This window comes from Acipenser ruthenus, chromosome 17 (genome assembly GCF_902713425.1).
Source record: "Acipenser ruthenus chromosome 17, fAciRut3.2 maternal haplotype, whole genome shotgun sequence".
NCBI lineage: Eukaryota > Metazoa > Chordata > Actinopteri > Acipenseriformes > Acipenseridae > Acipenser > Acipenser ruthenus.
Genome location: NC_081205.1, coordinates 8,217,647 through 8,243,147, shown reverse-complemented (window position 1 = coordinate 8,243,147; position 25,501 = coordinate 8,217,647). Strand labels below are relative to the sequence as shown.

The window sequence follows — 25,501 nt, the reverse complement described above, 5'->3', positions numbered from 1 at the left end:
ATACTTTCCATTTGCTGTTAAAATGAATGTTTGCTTGTTCCCAAGGCACGGCTGTGCTTGCTGACCTTCTTGCTTTGGAGGTGAAGCCGGGGGTGTTGCTCAGAGTCACGTCCCACACCAGTGCAGAGCTGTTTGCTGAAGCAGCTATGGCCTTGGACCCAGTTGGCACTGCAGGGCATTTGGTTTCTCTGGTAATTGCCGATGGCATAGCCAATGCTCCTCTTGCTCTTTTGGCCAATCACATGGAAACATCCCTTGCAGCTGCTGGAGGTCAGGAAGGTAGGTTAGACACGCATGTCAGAATTACTTCGCACGCAATCAGGTTCACTGCGTTCCCCTTCAAGAGGCTACAGGAAGGAACGCAGTCAACATTGCAAGCATGTCAGTCATAAGGAGCGATTAGTCCTAGGAAGGTGACTCAAGCGTGAACCTTCTGCCAGTCTGGGTTCTTGTAAAGGAAATAAATCAAAGCAACTGCATTCCTTCATGACGAAGTACAGCAATGGAAAGAGTACAAAAGACATTTGCCTTTCACTGATAACTATAAAAATACTATTAAAAATATAATACACATTTACCAAACCATGTGTGTCTTTCATATAGGAAAATCTATGAAGTGATGGCTATACACAATAGGAAAGATTTACTGGAAATGTTTTGTCTGCTGTATAAACATCAAGTGGACAAACGTATAATCAGTTTTTTTCAGTAACTGAATGATTCATTTCATTGTTCCTTACTGCTGCTGATTGGGAAGCAGTACAGGCATCAATCAGTTTATTTTCTTTAAACAGGCCTTTTAGATTCCCAGTTTTACAATGCAACTTAATTTGTTGAGCTCCTTAAGAAGAAATCAGTAGCTAATTAAGTGTGCCTGGGTAGCTGCTTTGTTTCAGGGATTTCTTTAGTAGACTTGGTTTATCAGTGACTGCACATATGAGCCACTCATTGAAATGCACAAGCTTTACCAATACTTAAGGATGCTGTGCAGTTTTTCATTGACAGTAACACATTCAGCTTTTTCCTTGGATATTCAAAGTGCTACAAAACACACTGCAATGTTTACAAGAGGTGCATTACTTTATGTTTGCAGTGTCCTGTGCTGTATTGCAGCATTACATTTTGAAACATATTGCAGACTTAAATCAACTGAGGAATATATTTCTCAAAATTTACTCACGAGGTGAAAACAGAATTTATCTTCTAAGCACAGCAGTGTATCCAGATCATGCTCCCTCCTGCAACAATTCTGTTCTTCTGTTCCCACAACACACCACTCATTTAATTCAGAGCACAAGCATTGTTGCAGGAGGGAGCATGATCTGGATAAGGTGCAATGGTTAGAAAAACAAAATATTTCTCCTGGTGCATGTTCCTGAGTAAATGTTGAAAAAATTCCCTAGTTGATTTACCTATGCGTGAATAAATAAATATCAAAATAGTCGGGATTTTTTTCTGCCATATGGACAACACTGGCTATATCTAAGGTAAAGTAATGTGTTTCTTATAAACACTGCAGGGGGTTCTGTAACACTTTAATGCATGTCGGAACTGTTAAATCACACTCTTGTGGACAGCCTGTGATTCTCTCTAATTCTATTTCTTGGCAACAGAATTTTCAGCGATAAAGGAAAAAGCAGCATCACTGAACATATCTGCCAAGTTCATACTTGACTGTCTCGTCAGAATACCAACAAGACTTTGCAAATCCCTTCTGCAGCAGGTAATCTCTCAATTCCTGGTACAGGCCTCTGAAGCCTGAACAAGAGAATTAATTTTGTAAGGGAAGGAATGACTAATTAAAGAAGACTTTTTATTTGTTTGCAGTTCAAATATTTTCATTGACAAAGCAAGTTGAATAGCTACAGTTTGCCATCTTGTATCTACTCACAGGGGTCTTGTGGAAACTGACTGAGGTTTCTGAAAGAAACCTTGACTTAGTGACAATATTCCCTCTAGAACAGTCCCTATACATGGTGTTAGAAGAGTGACTGTACTGTTGTAGGGGTCTTCTAATTTGAGAAGTATTTGGAGTCACAGTAGCATTTATTCTTTTTTTTTCTTTTGGTATAATGAATTTAGTCCTTGTTAAAGTTAAACAAGACTCCTGTTAATCCAGTCTGTGTCCTTCAGGGGCAAGGTAAGTACGACCAAACTTATTTAACATGTGACCTGAACACAGAGGTTAAAAAAATTAGACTTTGGTTGAAAAGCCTGCTCACATCCGCCAAGATTTCAGGTCCTCTTTGGAAGCCAATTGTTGCTTTACAGTGGATCTTTCCTTCCTAAACATCTTACAGTAATAATAATACCATGCAAACGGAGAGCAAAGTAGGCTCATGTGGAGGCTAAGGACCCCTGGGGGTTCATGAGATGGTTTTGGAGGAGGGGCCTTAGCAAAAACAGAAGCATTTTTTCCAGAATGACACCAGACAAAGCAATGTGCACCAGATTGAACAACAAGAACTCTGCTGTTAAAGGCTTGAGGTTATTATAATGTTTCTAACTTGACTTCCGATCTATCATACATTTAGAACTCCACGCTAACATTATGTACCGTTATTCTAGAAATATTTGTCAGGTTGCTTAAGTTCATGGGAGGCCATGAGTTCATGAAATAGAAAAGTAGTATTGAAAATTGCTTTTATATATCTGTAAGTATTGTATCAATGTTTTTCAGGTCTTCCTTGATCCTTTTTCCAGAGTGGTTGGACAGGCAAACTCCAAGATAGTCCTTTTACAGGTGGCCAAGACCTGCACCCGATACCAAAACCGGCTGCACCAGATGGCTATCCTGCAGGGCGTGACTGAGTGGGTGAAAGACTTTCACATGAAGCTCAGCCCACCAAAGCTTCCTGTTGTGAAATCGAAGGATTCCAAGGTTAGCATTGCTGGGTATTTTATACAGTAAGATCCAGTGTCCTGAAAAAGGGATGTGCAGTAAGCTTTAGCTGATATGCAGAGGATACTCCATGTATGTAATTGGTTTCTTCAGGGTTTTGAATGATACATTGCTTAATAATCACGCAACAGCCTCACTGAAAGACACTTTTTTTTTTTTCACAAGAACACTGTGAAATTGGAAAGTGGATTTCACAGAAAGCCCAACACATAAGTATCCAACAAATACATAATAAACTAAAATAGGGCAAACAAAGTAAGAAATTAACTTTCTATAAAAGAAAAAAAAAGGATTTGGTAAAAGAAAACGCTAACAATTATGTTATTTTCCCGCAAATCAATTTGTAATGTTAGTGAACATATTAAAAAAATGTAACAAAAGTCATCCTTACAAAAGTTAAGTACAGTAAAAGCATAGCAACATGTAATAAACTACAATGAAAACACGGTAAACTATAGATAAGCATTGTAAAGCGTGGAGAGGTATGTTAATGGTAGAACCATGGTGAAACTGCAAACATATACGGTGCTACATTTTATAAGGACAGTGTAGCTACAATGTAGTTAATGTATACCCACAGTGTTGTGCTTCTTATTCCTCAATGGGCCTGACACCCTTCCTCCTCACAGACCAGGCCTCAGGATGCAGTCTCGGAGAGCAGCAGGTCCTCAGTGGTGGCCCTCAGTGAAGACGAGGAGTTTGGTGTTGAGTCTTCGGAATCCGAGTCCGAGGCAGAGTCTGACAGTGATGCTCCACTAGCAAGCTCAGGTAAAGGAAACTTGTGTCAGTGCTGCTGCTGCTGCTGCTGTGGAATAAATATTACCTTGGCAGGTGGAGGCACTAGAGGATGAGCAAAAACATTCTAGCACTAACTCGCTGATGCAATGTAGGTTATTGGGTTAACTGCTTAAAGGGGAGGTCTCGTATACTATTAAAACCTAGGCTTTCACAAAGGCATGACAAGTGAATGGAGACACCCCAATGTCCCAGTTTTTGACTTACGTCCTGCCTTATATCATAGTAAAAGCATAGCAAAGTGCGATAAAGCATGCTGTAGTGAAGGCATGGGAAAACATTGTAAAGTTTATTGTAGTATGGCAAAGCATATTTAAAAAAAAAAAACATGGCAAACTAAGGTAAATGCACAGTACAATCCTAGGTAAAACTGTAAAATGGCTGTGCAAATGTACCCTGGTAAACTCTTATAAGGGTAGTGGCTGTCCTTTTGAATTCCAGATGAAGATGAGGATGAGAAGTTCTCATTAGCAAGCGAGTCAAAAGAGCCGTCCGGTGAGCAGGGATCTGAGAGCTTGGATCCCAGCTCTGTAGAAGGGGACCTGGCAGACGTGGACAGTGGTGGAATCAGCGAGTCCAAACTCGCTGACATTGAAAGAAAAGAGAAAGAGTGCAGAACTGTCATTGAGGATATCAGGTCAGTTTCTCATTTTCATTTGTAAATTCCGTTTTTGTCCTTCATTTTTCATTGTTTTGAATGGCAGTGGTATTCAGATCTGCCCCTGTTAGATTAGTTCAACAGACTCCACTGTTTCTTTCTGGCCGCGTGGGATTTGAAATCAAAGCTTTCGAAAAAAAAAACATATCAAACAAGTAAATATAGCCCTTACAAATGATAAAAACACATTCTAGAATTCAATCCTTACAATATAATTTGCTGAAAGATGGATTTGACAGTGCAGTTTATTGAACTGACCATATTCTCCAGCTGCTGCAGTCCTGTTTGAAATCTTTATTTGATCACTGCACAAAAGTGGATTCTCTTAGATTATATCAATATATTTATGCTTGTAAAAATGAATGTTTAAACAAAGACTATAACAGAAGGTTGAACAAATTGGCATTTTAACACAGCAGCATCTTGGCAGTAAAGAAGTGGATGCAGTTCAATGCAGTGGTGCTAAATTCTCGTCCGTCCAAAATCCCAGTACTTGTAAAAAATGGAGTAAACATTGTTATCTATCTTAGAAAAAGCGAATTTGGTTTTGGGGTTCTCTTGAATGAAGAAGGGAAAAAACTGATGGAGGTTCATCAGAATCGACTTGGCAGGAGTCTGGAGAGGCTGTCCACAGAGCTCTATAGCAAAGACACACACTTTGTGCTGGAGCTCATTCAGGTACATTTATTTGTTTATGCTTTATTTATTAGAATTTCAGTGCTTATGAAAGGTGCTGGATTGGCAGCGCTTACCCCTGAGGTCCTATATTTATCTTAACTGTTGGTCTGTCAGGGCACCCATTAGTTTCCTGGTGACTTCTTGTTAGTTAGCCTTTTACACTTAACTGCCTTTCATTAGCTTTAGTATTATACAATATTCTCCACAACTTGTATTAGTTACTGCACTATTGAGGCATACTTGTCCTGGCAGCCATAAAAGCGACTAAACCAGGGAAAGAGTAAAAACACAGCTAAAGATTTGTCGTTTGTCATCTGTTATCTTAAATGCTGAGCGCCTAGTTCATTGCACAGCAGATAATGTACTTAAACATTCAGAATAAAGATGACTGAAGTTGTGTCTCTACTTCCTCAAATACAATTCAAAGAAAATGTATCAAATATTTCTTGTAGTTATCTCCTTTACTGCACAAAATGTATGTTGATATGGGTTCATAATTTATTGTCCTACTGTATTATGCCCATCTATATATGTTTGATAAGTCCTTGTCTGATTCTTATTGCTAGGCTCCAGCCTATATCTGTTTTTCCAAGATAACTCTGTATTGCATGAATGTCTGGTGTGTGTGAATATCATCAGTTATTGTCACTTTTGTAACACACGATTCAACACATTGCTCTTCTACAGTTACAAACTCGGTGTGCAAAGTACAATAGGAAATGAACTGTACATGTTAACTATAGGACTATAATTTGGGCATTAAAAAACAGATCAAGAAAGAGATCTGGTGTGCATTTGTATTAAAGATAATGAAAGGCTCTAATATTCTTTCTAAATATAAATTAAGTTAAATATAAATAAATTAAGTTTTGCTTTTTACCATTACTATAGAATGTAAACCACTCCAGCCACAAAGTAACCTTAGCATTGTGTACATTTATTACCACACAAAATGACATTTGTAAAAGTATGTTTCAAGCGTGTGTCTTTTAGTGAACATCATTCTCTCTGGTGTGTATAAACAAGTAATGCTCGAGCCTCTCTGCTTTGTGTTCAGAACGCTGATGATAACTGTTATCCCTCGGATGGCAGCGTGCACCCCAGCTTGGTTTTTGTGGTCGAGAGAGATTGTGTCACCATTCTGAACAACGAGTGTGGATTTGAAGAAAAAAATATCCGCGCTATCTGTGATGTTGGAAGAAGCACTAAGGGGAAGCACATATATGGTTACATAGGTAAGATATCAAGCCAAGGACCATACCAAAAACAATTAGATTGTCGTATTGACTTTGATCCACCTAGTAGGTACAAATGGTATGCTGAGAAGGGCCAGCCCTTCTGTTCCTTTGATAACGCTGCAGTCTTACAAAAGTTACTGAACCCCCTGCAGTGTTTACAAGACACACATGACGTTACCTTTTCCGTGGCCTGCATTGTCTGTATCACAACATTATGTTTTAAAACAAATATTATTATTGCATATTGCTACGATATGGACCACACAGGATACAGCAAAGGTAAAGTTATGTGTTTATTGTAAACATTGCGGGGGCTTCTGTAACACTTCAAGGTGCCTCTGAGTTTAGATTATAAGAAACACTGGCATTTGTGGAAATGTCTGCTTAGTTTCTTCAAAGTTAAAGCTTTTTATCAATAGACAGTAGGTGTTATTTAGGCTACCTTTGCTATTGTAAACATGATGTCTTTTTTCTTACAGGTCAGAAGGGCATCGGGTTCAAATCAGTTTTTAAAGTCACTGACTTCCCTGAGATTCATTCCAATGGTTTCCACATCTGCTTTGACAAGAACAGCGGCCCCATGGGATACATCCTGCCTCACTGGCTTGAGAAAGAGAGGACCCTTGAATTGGACAGTACCGAACTGCAATCAAGCAGGTGAAGCTGCTGTTCGCTTAGTGTTAATTTGCCTGTGTTGCTGCTGCTGTGTTTTCTTATCCTGCCCTTTTGTACTGTTTTTCAGGCTGGGTGTTTGCGTTGTGACTTAATATTTTGTTAGGGTTAGGGACTGTAACAGCACGGTGCACCTAAAAAAGGAATTGATAGAAAACTGCGAGTTTATCTGTTGGATACTTCCTGTTGTTTTGCTTTTGTTTAGTTTTTTCTAATTTATTGTTTGTATTCAAATGTTTAATATTAAAAAAAGATAATACTTCCCTTTTTATGTTTAATAACCACAGGTTAAAATGTGTATGTATCCTAATGAAATTCTATATTTTGTGTATAGTGCGTAGTATAGTATTCTGTTATTAGCCTAACTTGATTGAAAATAGAATATAGATGCTTAAGATTTGACCTTTAACAGTATTCTAAAACATTCAGTATTCCAACATTCTATGAATGTGTTATGACTTTTTCAGTACTGTATAAGACAATAAAACAATGTAATTTACTATGAAGTATAGAAAGGTTTCATTACAGGTTCAGTGAAATCAGTTTCTGTTTCGTCTTTTTCCAAACAGCTGGACAACAAAAATCATTCTACCACTGCGATCAGAGAGCCACCAGACACGAAACCTGTTTCACGATGTCCACCCTTCCCTGCTCCTGTTTCTTCACCGGCTGCGATCCATTTCCATTGTCAATCAGGTAAACCATTTTAAATCAAACCTGGCCACTGTGACTCTGGCACAGGTCTGCAAAGTCTTGGTCTCATTCCACATGGAAAATGTGTTCAAGTCTCAAAAATGGCATTTCAATTATAATGTCATATTCTCAAGCATGCAAGCCAGTGAAGTAAAGGTGTTTTGTTTTATTGATACACAGCTCAAATTAAAATGTATTTTGTATTGTGTTTTACTCAAAGAACCAGCTCTTGGAAAGAATGTTTGAAAACAAATAGTGGTACTAGTAACTCTTCTGTAATGTCTGAGCTTTCTATGACCTTTAGAAAAGAGAAAAAATATGGAAAACAAGGTAATGAATGACCTCCTTAAGAAACATACACATTGCTGATTGTTTTTTAACAGATTGATAACCGGTTCTTATCGATTACCCGGAAAGATTTGAGCAACGATGTGCTGGAGGTTCATCACACAGACGGAGTGGAGCGCTGGTTGGTAGTGAAGAGAAGTCTCTCAACAAAAAAGGCAAGTAACGAGTTCTTTTAAGCATGGGGAATTGCACACAATGTGCCTGATTTCATTCTAACCTCCGAAAAATGCAAATAAGGTCTTACAAACACAAATAGAAGTGGCATATTTCAAATTTCAAATATCTGGGCTTCCAGCAGTATTTATTATCTTTTACAAACTGCAGTTTTGTTTATTTGTTATGTTATATAAGTGTTCTACTATAGCGTTGTCATAACTTTAAAAAAAAAGAAGCTAATTTTAATCAGACCTCATTTTGACTCCAGAACTGCAGCCTTATTAGTAAGATGTAGACTTACTTTGCCTGCTCCCAGAGCTGGAAAATTTGTACCAATACCATTTGTTGTAGAAGGCTTGACAAACCATTATGTCAGTGACGTACAACCCCGCCACGGCTATACATTAAAAATTAGAGCAATCAGGATTATGACAAGGTGGATGACCATGACCCACATCAACAGTACTACAGAATTGTATAGAATAAGAATTAACAATGAAATGTGTATTCACAATTTGCAATGCTCTAGATCAGTGCATAAATGTAAGTGTGACGTATTCTGATATTCTGATCTGATGCCCACCATAACATACTAAATAGTACTACTAAGTGTCATGACATTTGGATAAGCAGTTCTCCGATATATGCAAGAAATATAAGTGCAACATACAGGTGGACAGATGTACGGACAGACAGACACCTCTCTACATCCTCAGAATCTGATATTCTTAATAACGTATGCTAAACAATATTACTACCAAGTTTCATGACAACTGGGTAAGCGCTTCTCCAGATATATGCACAAATACGGTGGGGATTTTAGTAAATATGAGAGCGATTTCTACAAGTTGTGCTTAGTTTTTATCTAGTCTGAACTTATTGCTACATGTGGGGTAAATGAAGAAGTCAGCTCAGTCCTAAGCTAAAAGCTACTCGGAGCCAGGTATAGGCAGATTTAGAGAGATTGCTTTCTTATCTTAGTGGGTTTTAATGTAACTTTTAAATTTGCTGGTTTTGTGTTGTGTATAATGTTATTTAAATGGTCTGACTGTGGCAGTTGTATGTGTGACATGCTATACAAATGTGCTGTGGTTTGTTCTTTTTTTCTGCTACTTACTGTACATGTGTGTATAAAAAGCACTATATAAATGCAATAAATAAATTATAATAACTCAACCCCAGCTCAGAATGAATGCAAAAAACATGCAATAATATACATTTGAAGGTTACAATTTAAGGATTATATACAAACTGAAAATCAAAAGAGAAACCTAATAAAAAAATTATAAAAATATGCACATCAACTGCTACACATGACATTAGGCAGACTGTGCATCCCACTTCAGGGAAGAAGAATACAGTCACTGGAAAGTGAGCATTAAACTTTAGTATGACCCTTTTTAGAAGTGTTCTGACAAGTGTATCTCAAAATAATTTTTTGCAAGATCACCCTGGTACAAAATGCATGAGGCAGGAATAAAATAAGGGTTTCTCATATCGGAACATGACACTAGACGACGAAGGGCCTTATTGATTTATTTATGTTCAGTCTGCAAATTTGCTGACTTCCATCCATTTTCAAAATCTTTGTATGAAGTTTCTTCCAGTTGTTTTAATTTATCGCTTCAGCATCAAAGGGAAATGTGACTTGGATGAAAAAGGGTTTGCTTTGAAATTGTGCTTCCTGTCATGTAATATATATATTTTTTTTCTTACTTTTGTAGATTAAAGAAAATGTCGAGTCTACTGAACTGGCCCTTGCCTTCAAAATAAACAATGGAGAGAATCCTCTTGGCTTGAAACTTCAACCGGAGAAACAGCCTGTCTTCGCTTTCTTACCTTTGAGAAGTTTTGGGTTCCGCTTTATCATCCAAGGTAAGAGATTTTTCTTAATATCACTGCTGTTAATTTCACCCTCCCCTTCTTATCACCACATTAAAAAGACCCTGCCAGAATGTAATGGCTCTCAATGGGGACAAGCTCCTGATAATATCACTGTGCTTATTATGACACTCTGTCAATCCTGCCCTACCCTCTGACTCTTCTGCTGCTGTTTCTGCAGGGGACTTTGACATCCCTTCGTCCCGTGAAGATGTTGACCGCGACAGCCCCTGGAACCAGTGGCTTCGCTCTGAAATCGCTTCGCTTTTTCTTCACGCGATGGACACCTTCACAGTAAGGGAACATATAGTGGAGACTGCTGAGTAGCAGCAGTGTGGAGTAGTGGTTAGGGCTCTGGACTCTTGACCAGAGGGTCGTGGGTTCAATCCCCGGTGGGGACACTGCTGCTGTACCCTTGAGCAAGGTACTTTACCTAGCTTGCTCCAGTAAAAAATCCAACTGTATAAATGGGTAATTGTATGTAAAAATAATGTGATATCTTGTAACAATTGTAAGTTGCCCTGGATAAGGGCGTCAGCTAAGAAATAAATAATAATAATAATAAAGTACAGTACGAACAGTGGAGCAGATACACAATATACTGTCATGATGTCGTGTGTTTGGTGCTGAAAAAAATCATGGTGATGTGTAGGTGGTTTGTTTGCAAAATGCAGCAATAAACCGTACAAATTATATTTTTAACTCCCAACATGACTATGTACTGTATAGGAATGATATCTCTACTCCAAACTTCAGACAACTAATGAGTTATCTTTCTGAAAAGTTCATTTGTACTGAAAGAGTTCTGATAGAATGGTATGACTGGCAAACACGATGATGATAATGGACCACTTGGATAAATCAGTCCTGGCAAATACAGTATATTTTACCAGTTAGTGACAATTACAAAACCTTTAACAGGAGCATCCGGATTTCGAAGGTCTGCAGGGCCTCTGTGAGTTCTTGCAGTTCATTCCTCTTCCAGATGAGATCTTTGATTTCTTCAAGCCCGTTGCTGGACAGATCATTCAGCTTCTTAAAGGAAAGGCCTGCTTGCCCACTAAGGAAGATCAAGGTTGGTCAAAATAAGTTCCCGTCAATACAGGGTGTATTTTTGGGGAAATCATTTTGCATACAAATCCAGCAGCCTGCTTTCAGTAGGGTCATTCCAGGTCAAGTGGACCAATCTGGGGTTCTAATTCTGTCTTATTGGAAAGCGCTTGAAATATACTTCAAGGGTGTTGCTTGTCTAGGCCAGTCCCCAGAAAAATTAGGTTGATCGAAATAGGCATTTATATTGCCTTCAGATACTTTCACACAAGGTGGGGGGGCATGAGTTACACTGCTCTCCTTTTGCCTGTCAAGCATGACAGGCACTGTTCTCTCAATCACTGTGGTTTATGTATCATCATCATCATCAGGAAACACCTCCCCCGAATTTGGTCCACTTGAGCTGGAATCTGATGAACTGCTTGAAATATGGACAGTAATATATTTTAAGTGCAGTGTACAAGATTAAACCGTTGTCATTTTAGAAGTCGAGACATTTGTCTCTGAGTTTACTCCACTTTAAAAACATTTTTTAAATGTATTGCACCATCAAGCCATGTTATAGATTAAGTATAATATGCGGCCCTGTAATATTTATTACTCGCATTTAATAATATGAATTTTTTTTTTGCGCTGCTTCTGTATCCTGCGGTTTTAGTTAAGTATTCACAGGCACTTCTTTACCAAATGTCAAGTATGTACAGTACATGTGTATGAGTTATATTGATAAGGGTGTTTTGTTTTTCAGACGGCGATATTGAGTTTAAATTGCCTTCACAAATCGCTGTTTCTCAAGATGTGCTGATCCAAGAGGTGATTTGTCCAGAGCTGCTTCACAGACACCTCAACCTCTCCTACCTGAACCCTGCTGTGCAGTCGGCACTCCCCTCCTCTCTGATTTCAGCACTAGGCGTGCACAGGCTTACAGGAAGTGACATCACCACCGTCACCTTTGCCATGGCCAAAGAAATGATTGAGGATAACGGCACATACCATGGTAATGAATATATGATAACACATTAGAAGCTAAAGGCACTGTACTAGGAGAAAGATTATCAGACATCATATTTCTATACTAAACCTTATAAACTGAATATTTCTGTCAATTTCCAATTCAAAATGTTGGATTAAGGAAAGCTGGTTTCTGAACTTGTAGTAACAAATGCAGTATAAAATATGAATTCATTTGAATCCCTCTTTCAGAAAAATTATGAGTTAAGTGGTTTTAAATAGGACAGGGTAATAACTCTGGGATGTATGCTGTATCCGCTGCTAACCTTAGATGAACTGAGGTACAAATGACTTGCTTGCTGCACTAAGCTCAACTAAGGTAAACTCTGATACAGCATTGACATGTCTTTATTAAATATAGCTGCCTAAGTGCTACCAATATAAATAGCATTACAAATGGTTTCAAGAACTAAGCTATTGATCCAGACAGGACCCTACAATATTGTACGCCCTGAATCAGTGCTGCCTGAAGGTTTAATATCCATTTTCTTACCCCTTGTTTTCCTTTTCTTCTGTTGAAGAGCTTTTGGGTTTTGCTTGTAACTTGTAACTTGTAATTTGTAACATGCAGATATTTCAAAGGCAGTGCCTAATGTCTATAGATTTGAAGTCGAAGCTGCTTCCTGGTATCTAATCATTGCGGGTATTATTGTTCAAACTCTTGTATGAATCAGACCATGTGATCTTCAGCAAAGATATGCAGAGGTTTATCATTTTTATATTTAAAATATGAATGAATGAATGAAAACCCATAAGATTCTCAGCACAATAGAAGGCAGACCAGTAATGTTTTTAAAACTAGTAAGAGTGAAGCAAATGGATTTTAATCCACTGGTTAGCACTAACGGTCAATGACAAAAAGGCATCTGTATACAGTAGTAATTGTGTTCTTTCAGAGGACTCATTGAAAAAGATTGCAAAACTGCTGGTGTGCAACTTCCGAAGCCTTGAGCAGGAGTATGGAGCTGTGGACTGCTTGCTGCAGGCCCTGAAATCTATCCCAATCATCCCTCTGGCCGACGGGCGAATGGTGTCTCTGAACGGCCCGGGTGTGTTCTTCCCCCTCTGCGATTCTCAGAATGCTCAAACAGGTACTACCAGGGTTCATTCCTACTGGCTACTAAGGTCTTTGGACCTTTTATATTTCATGGAAGAGTAAAGGAGCCAGGGGCCTATTTTATATATAATGTTCCAACCCTATTGCTCTATGGACAAGTCCTAATAGTAATCCTAAAGAAGTTGAGACTTGTTCATGCTGTTAAGCACAGGCCTGATGCCCAAACTCCTGACACATGGTCATTTCAACACTATATCTAAACAAGGGCATTCTTGAAACCCATTACTGGACTATGTGTGCGTTTCATCCATGTATCAATATTAATCTTTGTTCGGTTGCATTGTTTGACAACAAATTGCAAGTCTTGTAAAAGTGTCAGTTTTCTAGGGATGCAGAACCACTGGGATTTGAGTGTTTGTTGCCTATTTTATCCCACTTCAATAAAATAGAAGGGCTGGCCTCCATAGGAAACAATGGGAGAGCAGTGACCAGGTGTTGCAGAACTGTATGTAGAGTTGTAGGTGATGCAGCGGGTTGCCTGCACTCCTCTGTAGAATGGAGCAATCGTTATCTAGTTTAATAGTGCTACATAACACTTTTCAAAGTAATGTGACGGCTGCGATGAGATTACATGTGTCATTAATATTGTATGATTGTACTTACTAAGTAAAGCTTATAATGAGACCCTTGAGTAGGAATGAAATACTGCCTCTGGAAGAGAAAATCCTAGAATGGGATTTCAACAGAGCTTCTATTTGTATTGTTGCAGGCTGCAGTTAATGCTACATAGTTCTGACTCCCTGTTTGGCTGAAAGTTGATTTGCATCCAACTGCGTGTAGCATGATTCACTTGTATATTTCAGTCCCTTTATGTTTAGTGACAGAAATGATAGATGTGCCTTTTGTAAACATCATTAAGCCTCTCAAAGAAAGGCTGGAAGGTGTTTTTTTAGTTACAAACATCTTTTTTTTTAAAGACTTTTAATTGTGGTGGATATTAAAAATTCATGTTACGCTCATGTTCATTTTAGCCTTGTGTAAACCAGCTAATGTTTTTTTTTTTTAATTATTTATCAGAACATTTATTTATACCACTTAAAAAATCTGGAGCAACAAGACTTCATTGATTCTTTCCCAGAATACTTTAACTCATGTTTTGACTTTAAATTAAATGTAGCTAACAAAATTATTCCATAAAATGTATTAGTCATGCACTTTCACTACATAGGTCTCAAATGTGCATTTTTACACATCTTGTAGCAAACATTCGGGACATTTTACTGGCTGTAAAGCATGTCAGTCAATAGAGGAAACAGCTGACTGGTTATTTACAGGAAGAAAATTTAAGGGGTGGGGCAGAATTGTAACAAGTCACCAAAACTGGGACTCGAGTTGAGTCACTGGGGAGTAAAGACTCGAGTTGAGTCAAGTCTTTGACATGCCAAGCTCGGGTCGAGTCAAGTCGAGTATATTTATATAATTCAGTTTTATATAATTCACAGCTAATATAGAATAATATAGAATCTCCTCTTAGTGTAAGCTGAGCTATTTTCCATTAAATGTCAACAAGACATTTTTAAGTAACAGATACTGTTTCACAAAAGCACAAAACATATTAAAAAGGTGTCTTTTTAGTCCTAATGGCAGAACAAAATATAATACTGTACTGAAAAAAGTACAAAAAGAAATTAATATTTTAAACTTTCACTCTGGTCACGTCTTCTACTTTAAATATACATATACATAAAACTTTTAAATATCAAATATCGACTACCTACTCATTTTGGAAAAATACTGCTGTTTCATTGTGCCTTAGTTTTTAATTAATTCAGATTCTCATTTTAGCTGTTGAAAAAAAACTTAAAACCTACTGGTATAAATTAGCGGCAGTTACCGGTGCTATGTTTTGAATGCAGTTATTCATATTGTGCTGGCAGGATGCAGCCTGCTTGTTTCTCTCCCAGTTGACTGTATAATTAGTAAAAGCAAACTCCACCACCGCAGGCACTTTGTACTCTCCATGTTGTTGTTGTTTTGTTTTTTTTGTGTCTGTGCCAAAACTCAAAAATCACAATTTTCCTCAGGATTTTCTGTGATCAGTGATAAGAAATCTGTCTTGCTTCCCGCCTACACATTTTGATTCGGGGCTCCCTGCTGCTTGTGACGTTATGATCTCAGAACGGTGCTATAGGGTAGAAAGGTGTTTTCTATTTCCTTAGCAATGTTCTTAACAACCATGGCAGGAACCTGTTTATGTGCAAAATTATCAAAGAAATGCTACATTTACGCCTTTTTTATTTATTTATTTATTTATTTATTTATTTATTTATTTATTTTAATTTTTTAATCCAGTTATTTTTAGGCTCAGCTCACCGCTACCTCCCCCGCGCTGACTTGGGAGGTCGAAGACGAACACACGCTCGTCAGCCGACCGCTCCTTTTCACACTGCAGACTCACCGTGCAGCCATCTCAGAGCTACAGCGTCGGAGGACAACGCAGCTCTGGGCAGCTTACAGGCAAGCCCGCAGGCACCCAGCTAGACTACATGGGTCGCTGGTGCGCGGTGAGCTGAGGATACCCTGGCTGACCTAAACCCGTCCCCCCCAATTGGTGCTCGGCCAATTGTGCACCGCCCCCCGGGAGCTCCTGTCCACAGTCGGCAGTGGAATAGCCTGGAACCGGCGACGTCCAGGCTATAGGGCACATCCTGCACTCCAAGCGGAGTGCCTTTACTGGATGCGCCACTTGGGAGCCCCTACATGTACACCTTTAACCAGCTAGAAGGATTACTTATCCTCTTGAGAATCAGAGTTTTACAATGACTTTGGAAGGGACAGAATAGCAGGGAACATTAACATTGCTTGCAGCATAACTGAAACTTTTTATTTCTCTTTTGAGGTGAAGGTTTGGAGGCAATTTATAAAGATATAAATACAGTGAATCCTAAATTGCTTGAGTGCCTGGATCCACTGAGCAACTCCCAAGTGAAAGAGCTTCTAAAGAAACTGGACGTGCATGACCTGGAACCGGAGAAGGTCATCCTGGAGCACATAGTGCCCATCCTCAAGAACGGATACTGGAAGGTAGCTAATCTTCTCTCAAGACATAACAGTTCAACCTGCTTAATACCACTCTTGTTAATGTTAAATAGGGGTCAGTGGGGACAAGCTCCTGATAATTCGGTTATCACTCTCCTGTTAATATCGCTCACATTTAGCAGTCCTACAACTCATTTCCAATGTATTCCAGTATAAAAAAGTATTATTCTCAGAACATTTAAAGTGATATTAAAAGTTGCCTGTATTTAAGATTTTGATCCAGTACAAAGAATGCATCACTTTTTTTTTTCGGTTTTCAAAACGGAAAACCAAAAACCAATCAATTTGTTATGGTGTATGTTTTTTTTATCTTTTTAAAGTTGAACTCCCTCCACTTAAGTACAAATTTCCTCTTATTCCTGTTGATTTTGTTTCTCATAGTTTTCAAACCTTTGAACAAGCAAAAAAGCAACGTGTTTACCTTTTCACTGTGCTTGTGCGATTTACTATACTTAATAGAATGGCATTTTAGTTAACTTATTAACCTCTCCTATACTAGAAAGTACAACCAAGGTTTCTTTTGATTATACCTTTTAATAGCATAAGCTAAATATGTATATACAATTCACAAGCTTTTAAAAGTCTCTTTCGTGCGAGAAACTGAGGAGTCACCCTTGCACTCAACAGTGCTGAATTGGAAATACTAAAAGAAACTAGAATTCAATGACAGACGCTTCGACTAGAGGTCTTTTTCAATGATTTGAAGACACAGAAAGAGAAACTTCGGTAAAGAGACATCCTCTTACAGGCCAGTTAAAAATAAATAAATAAATAAATAAATAAATAAATAAATAAATAAACCCTTTTTATGAGGGACTTCATCTTTTAAACAGAAAAAAAATAGCATGTTTAAAACAAGACGGTATATTTATACTTTGAATACTAATAGGAAGTGAAAGGTATTTCTTTCCTGGTTTTGAGTATCTTCCAACATGGTGTATCAGTGTGTTGGATCTAAATAGCACCGCCTGAAATCCTAAAAAAAACTGAAAAACCTCTTCCAGGACACCTCTAATAGTAGTGTATTACTTTCTATAACAACACATAAAAGTTTATTCAGAAGTAGGTTATTTTTGTATTTGAATGACGGTTGTATAAAGATCCTCCAGTGTTCACAATTGACTCTCTTGTGTTTGGTTTTCAATCATAGGCATGCTCACCAACAATAACTACATTATTATTTTTTCAGGAAAAGCCAGAAGACATTGTGATCAGCTATGTGGTGTTCATTAAACAGCATTCTAACACTCAGGGCCTCTCAAAACTGAAGGCTTTCTTTCCAGTTCTCACAAACAAAGGCTTTGTCTGTCCGTATGAGCGCAAGGTCCAGTTTTCAAAGGAGTATGGGAACATCGATCTGCCGTCAAAACTTCCAGGTAACTAAGGGGACCATCGAAAGACTTCAACAGGCCTGTGTTGCTGGGGGCTGGGATATGTGTTGCCTGTTTATATTAGGACCGCAATTGAGGCGACCTCTGGAGGTGGTTTTGAGTCTGGTTCTCAAATATAGTTAGAAACTTGCTGTAGTATGGTGTAAACCAGTTTAAATCAGTAGTTTAAACTGCATAGACTGACACTAGCTTAGTAAATATATCTATATTAATCCAAATGAGGTTTTCTCTCGGGTGATTTTATAGACCACTTTAACATTACTACATTCAATAAACATACAGTGCAATGATAAATCAGATCTCTTTATTTTTATGTTTTTTAAGATCCACAGTTGTCTGGATCATTAAAATAGCCCCCTGTGGTGAAACAGAACCCTTGTTTTATGTTTGACCTCTTGTATACCACCAGCAGCAGCACAGTAAAAACTGTGCTTCCCCTTTGTTGTTTCAGGAGTGGACTGGGTGTTGCTGCACCCCTGCTATTTAAGAGCAGATGCAGATGTGAGTGGCTGGAGGGAACTCTTCAGTGTCCTAGGAGTGCAGGATCTGCTGATCTTCAGAAAGGAGAAACGATCCCTTACGAAAAAGGAACTGGTAAGCCATCCGGCCCACCCTTTTCTTTTATCACACTCATAGTTACCTCAAACTGCTGCCACTTTTTTTATACATGTACCTCAGTTTAGATTACAACTAATAAAAGTTTTGAAAATCCGCAAACTAAAACCAGCACCTGTATCATAAGTCTGTACCATTTATCTCCGGTTTATTTTGCTCACATACTGACTCTTTGACTTTTTGCTCCATTATTAAACAGTGTTTGCAGTCCTTTTTACCTGTAGAATGTCAGAAGTTCTCTGAATGCTTTGTACTCCACCACAGAACCACCTGTGTGAAAATGTGTCTGATTTATATTCTCTACCTGTCTGGAAGACCATTCTGTTCTTCTCGGCATGTGTGAGGTACTGTTTAATACCCAATTGTAAAGTAAACTTTGCTGTTTACTTACCAGCGGGTATGAAGTGTATATGTGGCAGCTTTAATTGTGGAAGTTTTAACCAATTTTACGAATACAGTTGCAGTCATTAATTTCAGACTGATAGCCAAGCCCATATTTCCAGTTCAAGGTAACACTCGTCCAACTGTGATCAAATTTGATACGAGTCAAAGATCGTGGTGACCTGTTTAGTTCTGGCCTATGGTTGGTTGGCTTAATGACGGCAATATCTTCAGGACTGCTTGTCCGGATTTGATAATAGACAATTGTTAGAATTAGACATTTTACATACTGCGAATGTAGCACACACTGCTTTACTTTAATGATTAGCTGAGCTCTTGATGGCTATATAATTTGATTAAACCATGCATGTGCATTTCTTATGACATCCTGTTCTGCATTCTGTGGTTATAGGACACACTGACCTACATTTTCAGGATTCTGACACGTGTAACGTGCTTTTCATATCCTTAGTGGGGCTACAGTATGTGTGGTACAGAGAACAGGTTTGTAAATAAAATAGAAACATCTGCAATAGCAAGCACATACTGCACTGTTTGATTCACGGGTTCCATTTTTGAGTTTTGTTCATGATGGGCAAGAAAGTAAGTCTTAACAGGTTTTGATAAAAGGCTGATGTTAGGCGTTCATGTGGCATTTATATTCAGGCTTGCACAAATGACTGATATTTCACAAGGAACTCAAAAGTCTGTGGTCCATTTGGGAGATGTCCACCTCATGTTCCCTGACAGTTCCCTATATAGTTATTTGATCCTATGCTTGTTGTATATTCAAATATTCGTTTAAATTTTGAAAGAATATTCTAACAATGTAACCGCCAGTCTACACCCTATTGACAGTGTTATGGTATATGTTTTATATACCTTGTTTAACATATATATATATATATATATATATACACACAGTACTGTGCAAAAGTTTTAGGCAGGTGTGAAAAAATGCTGTAAAGTAAGAATGCTTTCAAAAATAGACATGTTGATAGTTTATATTTATCAATTAACAAAATGCAAAGTGAGTGAACAGAAGAAAAATCTACATCAAATCAATATTTGGTGTGACCACCCTTTGCCTTCAAAACAGCATCAATTCTTCTAGGTACACTTGCACACAGTTTTTGAAGGAACTCGGCAGGTAGGTTGGCCCAAACATCTTGGAGAACTAACCACAGTTCTTCTGTGGATTTAGGCAGCCTCAGTTGCTTCTCTCTCTTCATGTAATCCCAGACAGACTCGATGATGTTGAGATCAGGGCTCTGTGGGGGCCATACCATCACTTCCAGGACTCCTTCTTGTTCTTTACGCTGAAGATAGTTCTTAATGACTTTCGCTGTATGTTTGGGGTCGTTGTCATGCTGCAGAATAAATTTGGGGCCAATCAGATGCCTCCCTGATGGTATTGCATGATGGATAAGTATCTGCCTGTACTTCTCAGCATTGAGGAGACCATTAATTCTGACCAAATCCCCAACTCCATTTGCAGAAATGCAGCCCCAAACTTGCAAGGAACCTCCACCATGCTTCACTGTTGCTTGCAGACACTCATTCGAGTACCGCTCTCCAGCCCTTCGGCGAACAAACTGCCTTCTGCTACAGCCAAATATTTCAAATTTTGACTCATCAGTCCAGAGCACCTGCTGCCATTTTTCTGCACCCCAGTTCCTGTGTTTTCGTGCATAGTTGAGTCGCTTGGCCTTGTTTCCATGTCGGAGGTATGGCTTTTTGGCCGCAAGTCTTCCATGAAGGCCACTTCTGACCAGACTTCTCCGGACAGTAGATGGGTGTACCAGGGTCCCACTGTTTTCTGCCAATTCTGAGCTGATGGCACTGCTGGACATCTTCCGATTGCGAAGGGAAGTAAGCATGATGCGTCTTTCATCTGCTGCAGTAAGTTTCCTTGGCCGACCACTGCGTCTACGGTCCTCAACGTTGCCCGTTTCTTTGTGCTTCTTCAAAAGAGCTTGGACAGCACATCTGGAAACCCCTGTCTGCCTTGAAATTTCTGCCTGGGAGAGACCTTGCTGATGCAGTATAAATACCTTGTGTCTTGTTGCTGTGCTCAGTCTTGCCATGGTGTATGACTTTTGACAGTAAACTGTCTTCAGCAACCTCACCTTGTTAGCTGAGTTTGGCTGTTCCTCACCCAGTTTTATTCCTCCTACACAGCTGTTTCTGTTTCAGTTAATGATTGTGTTTCAACCTACATATTGAATTGATGATCATTAGCACCTGTTTGGTATAATTGTTTAATCATACACCTGACTATATGCCTACAAAATCCCTGACTTTGTGCAAGTGTACCTAGAAGAATTGATGCTGTTTTGAAGGCAAAGGGTGGTCACACCAAATATGGATTTGATTTAGATTTTTCTTCTGTTCACTCACTTTGCATTTAGTTAATTGATAAATATAATCTATTAACATGTCTATTTTTGAAAGCATTCTTACTTTACAGCATTTTTTCACACCTGCCTAAAACTTTTGCACAGTACTGTATATATATATAATGAGGTGCTGTGTATCAAACATTAGCACATTAGCAGCAGTGTAGATTGGAAGTCCCCAGCCTCTATTGACTGTAATGAGTATGGGACTGCCTGACTGGCTGCATGCCCACAGGTCTACCTTGTTTGCTGGAGGAGAGTTACCAAAGGGACTGGTATTTACCTCTGATCCCCATAGTGCTTGTAAGTAATGAGCTTCCACACCTACAGCAATAATTAGACCAAATCTGCTTAATCCTGAATTCGTTGCATATTTTCAAGGCTTCAGTAACTATTACTTCAAACCAGCTATCAAAAGCTTCTAGTACCTTCTGTGGAAATGGGCTGTTCCTCAGATGACATTGTTATATCCTGTGTTATACATCGTTCAAAGTCGTTTAGGCAGCAACAGCACAACCCGTCTCAAACCAGCTGACACCCTAGGATCCTTCGAAAAGATGCTTGATGAGATTCTGGGATCAATAAGCTACTAACCACCAAACGGGAAAGATGGGCCGAATGGCCTCCTCTCGTTTGTAACCTTTCTTATATTCTTAAAATACCCTCAGTCATGCAGTCACACTGCTAAGTTTGTAATTACAGCCATGTAATTATAGTACAGCCCCAGGGGAAACTTCACAATTCAATTTGACGCACTTTACTGTATGCTGGACTAGCCACCGCTGAGCTCACATAAGATGTCCTTTTTTAAAATCACACAGATAGAAGGTACAGTAAACTTTAATATCCAAAGCGCTGCATAGATGAAAAGCAGCATCACCTGGTAACCTCGGGAATGATTACACTTGGCCAGCCTTTGGCTCATGTTTTCTAATGCTGGTCGAGTGTAAATATTCCCTCGGCAACCAGGCACAGTTAATTGATTATTCCATTAACATGCCGTACTGCTTAATCCCTGCATTCCCCATTTGCAAGTCTGTTTCAGCTGATGACTGGTTGCTGTAGTAGGGTCATATGTTGTTGTGCTTATTATCCTCTGCTGATATACTATATCATGGACATAGGGATACCAGGAATGGCCAGGTATCCCCCCAGAACAATTTAAACACCTTGCAAACACTTTACAACCATTGCCGGTTATGTCAGGTTTACGTACTTACAGAAAGCATGTGGTTAGGGAACATGGGAATTTGAGAAACTGACAAATAAACAAGCAAGACGTTTCAAATTGAGGCTTCTTAGAACTGTACCCTTCAATTAGATGTATTACAATGTTTCCAGCTCATTCCTCAAAACTAATACAGGTCAAAGCAGATTCAGAGTATGTAGAAAATGTTATATAATCTGAGATGTCTGAAATCTTTGAAACTATAGAAAATATTCATCTTAATTTTTATTCTTTAGCATTTGAGATTTTGCCATTTAAAACCATTTGTATGGTTGGACAGTACAATTAAGCTTTTCTGTGCTGAAAAACTGTAAGGGGTTTTAATTTTGCCTCAGCAGGGGTCATGGGAGAATCACTTTAAAACTGGAATGTTTTAGTTTTAGAAGAGGCCACAATGCATTAAGCAGCTAATACTTTCGTCTAAGTCCTGCTATTTTACTCGCTCCCCCTTCCCCCCTCTCTGCTGATGATTCAGTGCTGTGTCGTATCTGTGACTGATTAGGGTAGTTTTGAGGGCTGCTTGAGATAAACCCAACTTTAATTTCACTCAGAGCATGTGCCAACAAGATAATCCTGGCTGGGCTGTGCAGTGAAGGTTTATTAAATTGATTGTGAGGCGCAGATGATTCTTTATGCTTTTTATTGTATTAGGCCTTTGTATGCACACATCACAGAATAAAATGCTAAATATGACTATTTTGATTTATGAAAGTTTTTCTTTTTTTTTTTTTTTTGCACTGTTAAGAAAAAGTACATCTTACCAATCACAAGCTGTTGTGTCTGTATGACCTACAAGATGACGCAGTGACAGAATTTTTCGTGACAGAGATGTTTTATATTGTTCGCCAAAATATAGATGTCTAGTTGTCTATCTTTGATTTGGTTCTGTTTTAGGCTTCTAGTCCATGGGCACTCGATAATGAATTCTGGCAAAAGACCACAGACGATGTTTATGTGATTGAAGACTGTGAATGCGAGGAGTTTCATTCCCTTGTTGCAGCGGACCATCTCTCAGAAAAGGAGAAACTCGGACAAAGAGAAGAGCTTTTAAGTTTGCTCGATAGAAACTGGGATACTGGGTAAGCTAATAGTTAGGACTTGAAGTTTTCAGGTTTCATTTTTGATCACATGACTCAGAAAAAGCTGTTAATTACAAAACATTGTCACTTGTTCTTACCTTCATATCTTGACTGAGCTTGATTTATGTTTCTCAATTTTTATTTCAAACAGACGTGGCAAATTACGTTAATTGCTCATTGCTGATCCCAATTGCATTTCATTCTTGCAGTCGCCTGGTTTATCAGTGTGCTTTTGTTATTTTCACTCGCTTAACAGAGTTGCCCTGACAGATTTTCTTATCAAAATAAAATACCCAGTACGGAGTGTACACTGATGGCAGGTGCATTATTTAAAATCTGATTGATTTTGTAGAAAAAAATATATATCTTAAAGTCTTTAATTAGTAGTTTTCTCTTTATTAGGATGCAGAGACAGCTTAACAATGACTAATTAACATTTAAAGGGAGAATTGGAAAATAAAAACCAAGAAGTTCAAGCCCCACTAGTAGTCAAATAAACTTTAAAGAAAGATGTTTGAACTAGTTGGGAGGGGATACAAAATAAGATACAGTAAAACAAAAACTGAAAAATGAAGACACACAGGCTCACCTATGAGATGCACAACTGTATGGAATGTAGGGTAATTGGCTGGGGCTAATTCACCTCATTTTACTTCGGCGATCCCTATTGGTCCGGTGGCAGACACTAGCCAGATGGAGCCTTGACTCCAGGTTCAGTGACGTTGCAACATCAGTAGCTAAGGTTCTGCAGGTGAAAAGCGTGGGTTGGCTTGACAATTCTCCTGATCAGTAAGTGCAATGTTGCATGGAGGTGGCATTCTAATTGGGCAGCTCAAACTGGGTTAAAAAAGGGGGCAATATAATTCATCAACAAAGGGGCTCACCTGGTAAAGGCACGACCGCGGGCTGTGCAGGGTGAGTCCTACAGTCCAGGTTAGTGTATTGGCTGGGGATTCCAGAAGAAGCATCACATTGACTGTGATGATCCTGCAGGTTAGATAGGTAGGGAAAATCATCTGGAACTTTCTCCTCGCCGCATTACAGCTGTCCCTACTGGCCATGTGACTAGTTAGCTCAAGCAGACAACTGCTCTCCACCTCCTGGGTGTAAAGAGGCAATTATCTTGGTCTTGGGTTTGGGGGATGCCCACAGTTCTCCTGAGCTGTTGTGGGGAATTGCTGAAGCGAGGGAACATAGTCAGAAAAACAGGGGTAAAATAATTGGCCACTATATATATATATATATATATATATATATATATATATATATATATATATATATATATATCTCAAAAAACTAAAACATGCTGCTATACTGTGTTTGTCTTCCAGTGACAGATATTCTCAGTACCAAAGCGCTCAAGTATTTGACAGCCAAGGACGGAAGTTGAGAGACACCAAGTCATCTTTTGCCGTGTACCTCACAACGTTGCCGTGGGTGCCAGCTTATAAAATGGAGGCTGCAAACAGCAGGCCTACAGTGGAGTTCCTGTGCCCCAACAATGTGTTCCTGAAATCTTCTGAACTTTACAAGCTGTTAGGAGATCACGTCAGCTATGTCTCAATCCAACTAAGCCCAAGTGAATTTTCTGGTTCTATCGGTAAGTGATATTACACGGTGCTTGCTGGTACACTAGAATTCCTCTATTAAAACCACCAAGGGAACATTAACCTGTCTCTCAACAACACTCTGCCCCTAGTGGACTCTCTGATAATTCACACCTGAACCAAGTTGCTCCTTTAAGTAAATATTTTAAAGGTACAAATTCTCTGCTATGACTTGTAAGCCAGTCTTGTATTCCAGAATATAAGAACTGTTTTTATTAATAATCAATTTGTCTTTTCAGGCATCAAGTCTTCCATTTCTGTGGAAGAAGTTATCACACTCTTCAAGTCTTGGTGCTGTAAACACACTGAAGGGAATCCTGGAGAATTTGAAGGAGCTAATTTTATAACCACTGTAGATCACATTTATAATGTCTATCTGTACCTCTATGAGAACTGCAAGCCCCAGCAACTAAAAACCCTTTTCCAGCAAACCACAGCTGTGTTTGTGGAGTATGAAAGGTATTTGAAAAGCAGGTTTTATTAAAACAATTTCCTACGTTATTTCTAATAGTCTACTTGAGGCTAATTTTTACTATGTTTTGTTATCGGGTCATTTTAAATTA

At 38.8% G+C, this 25,501-nt stretch overlaps 1 protein-coding gene across 2 annotated transcripts in view; it reads left to right on the top strand.

The window, feature by feature from the left end:
- LOC117423499 (uncharacterized) overlaps positions 1 to 25,501 on the top strand; it is a 63,220-nt gene that overhangs the window by 22,134 nt on the left and 15,585 nt on the right. For both annotated transcript variants that reach the window (XM_034039384.3, XM_034039386.3), the window contains 21 exons: positions 46 to 279; positions 1,614 to 1,723; positions 2,681 to 2,881; positions 3,532 to 3,670; positions 4,139 to 4,334; positions 4,886 to 5,033; positions 6,091 to 6,268; positions 6,751 to 6,928; positions 7,513 to 7,639; positions 8,020 to 8,139; positions 9,865 to 10,015; positions 10,203 to 10,315; positions 10,943 to 11,096; positions 11,820 to 12,068; positions 12,979 to 13,173; positions 16,039 to 16,223; positions 17,428 to 17,614; positions 18,081 to 18,223; positions 23,147 to 23,331; positions 24,663 to 24,931; positions 25,178 to 25,397. In XM_034039384.3, the coding sequence (XP_033895275.3) occupies positions 46 to 279; positions 1,614 to 1,723; positions 2,681 to 2,881; positions 3,532 to 3,670; positions 4,139 to 4,334; positions 4,886 to 5,033; positions 6,091 to 6,268; positions 6,751 to 6,928; positions 7,513 to 7,639; positions 8,020 to 8,139; positions 9,865 to 10,015; positions 10,203 to 10,315; positions 10,943 to 11,096; positions 11,820 to 12,068; positions 12,979 to 13,173; positions 16,039 to 16,223; positions 17,428 to 17,614; positions 18,081 to 18,223; positions 23,147 to 23,331; positions 24,663 to 24,931; positions 25,178 to 25,397 (3,682 nt within the window). The remainder of the gene's footprint in view (positions 1 to 45; positions 280 to 1,613; positions 1,724 to 2,680; positions 2,882 to 3,531; positions 3,671 to 4,138; positions 4,335 to 4,885; positions 5,034 to 6,090; positions 6,269 to 6,750; positions 6,929 to 7,512; positions 7,640 to 8,019; positions 8,140 to 9,864; positions 10,016 to 10,202; positions 10,316 to 10,942; positions 11,097 to 11,819; positions 12,069 to 12,978; positions 13,174 to 16,038; positions 16,224 to 17,427; positions 17,615 to 18,080; positions 18,224 to 23,146; positions 23,332 to 24,662; positions 24,932 to 25,177; positions 25,398 to 25,501) is intronic.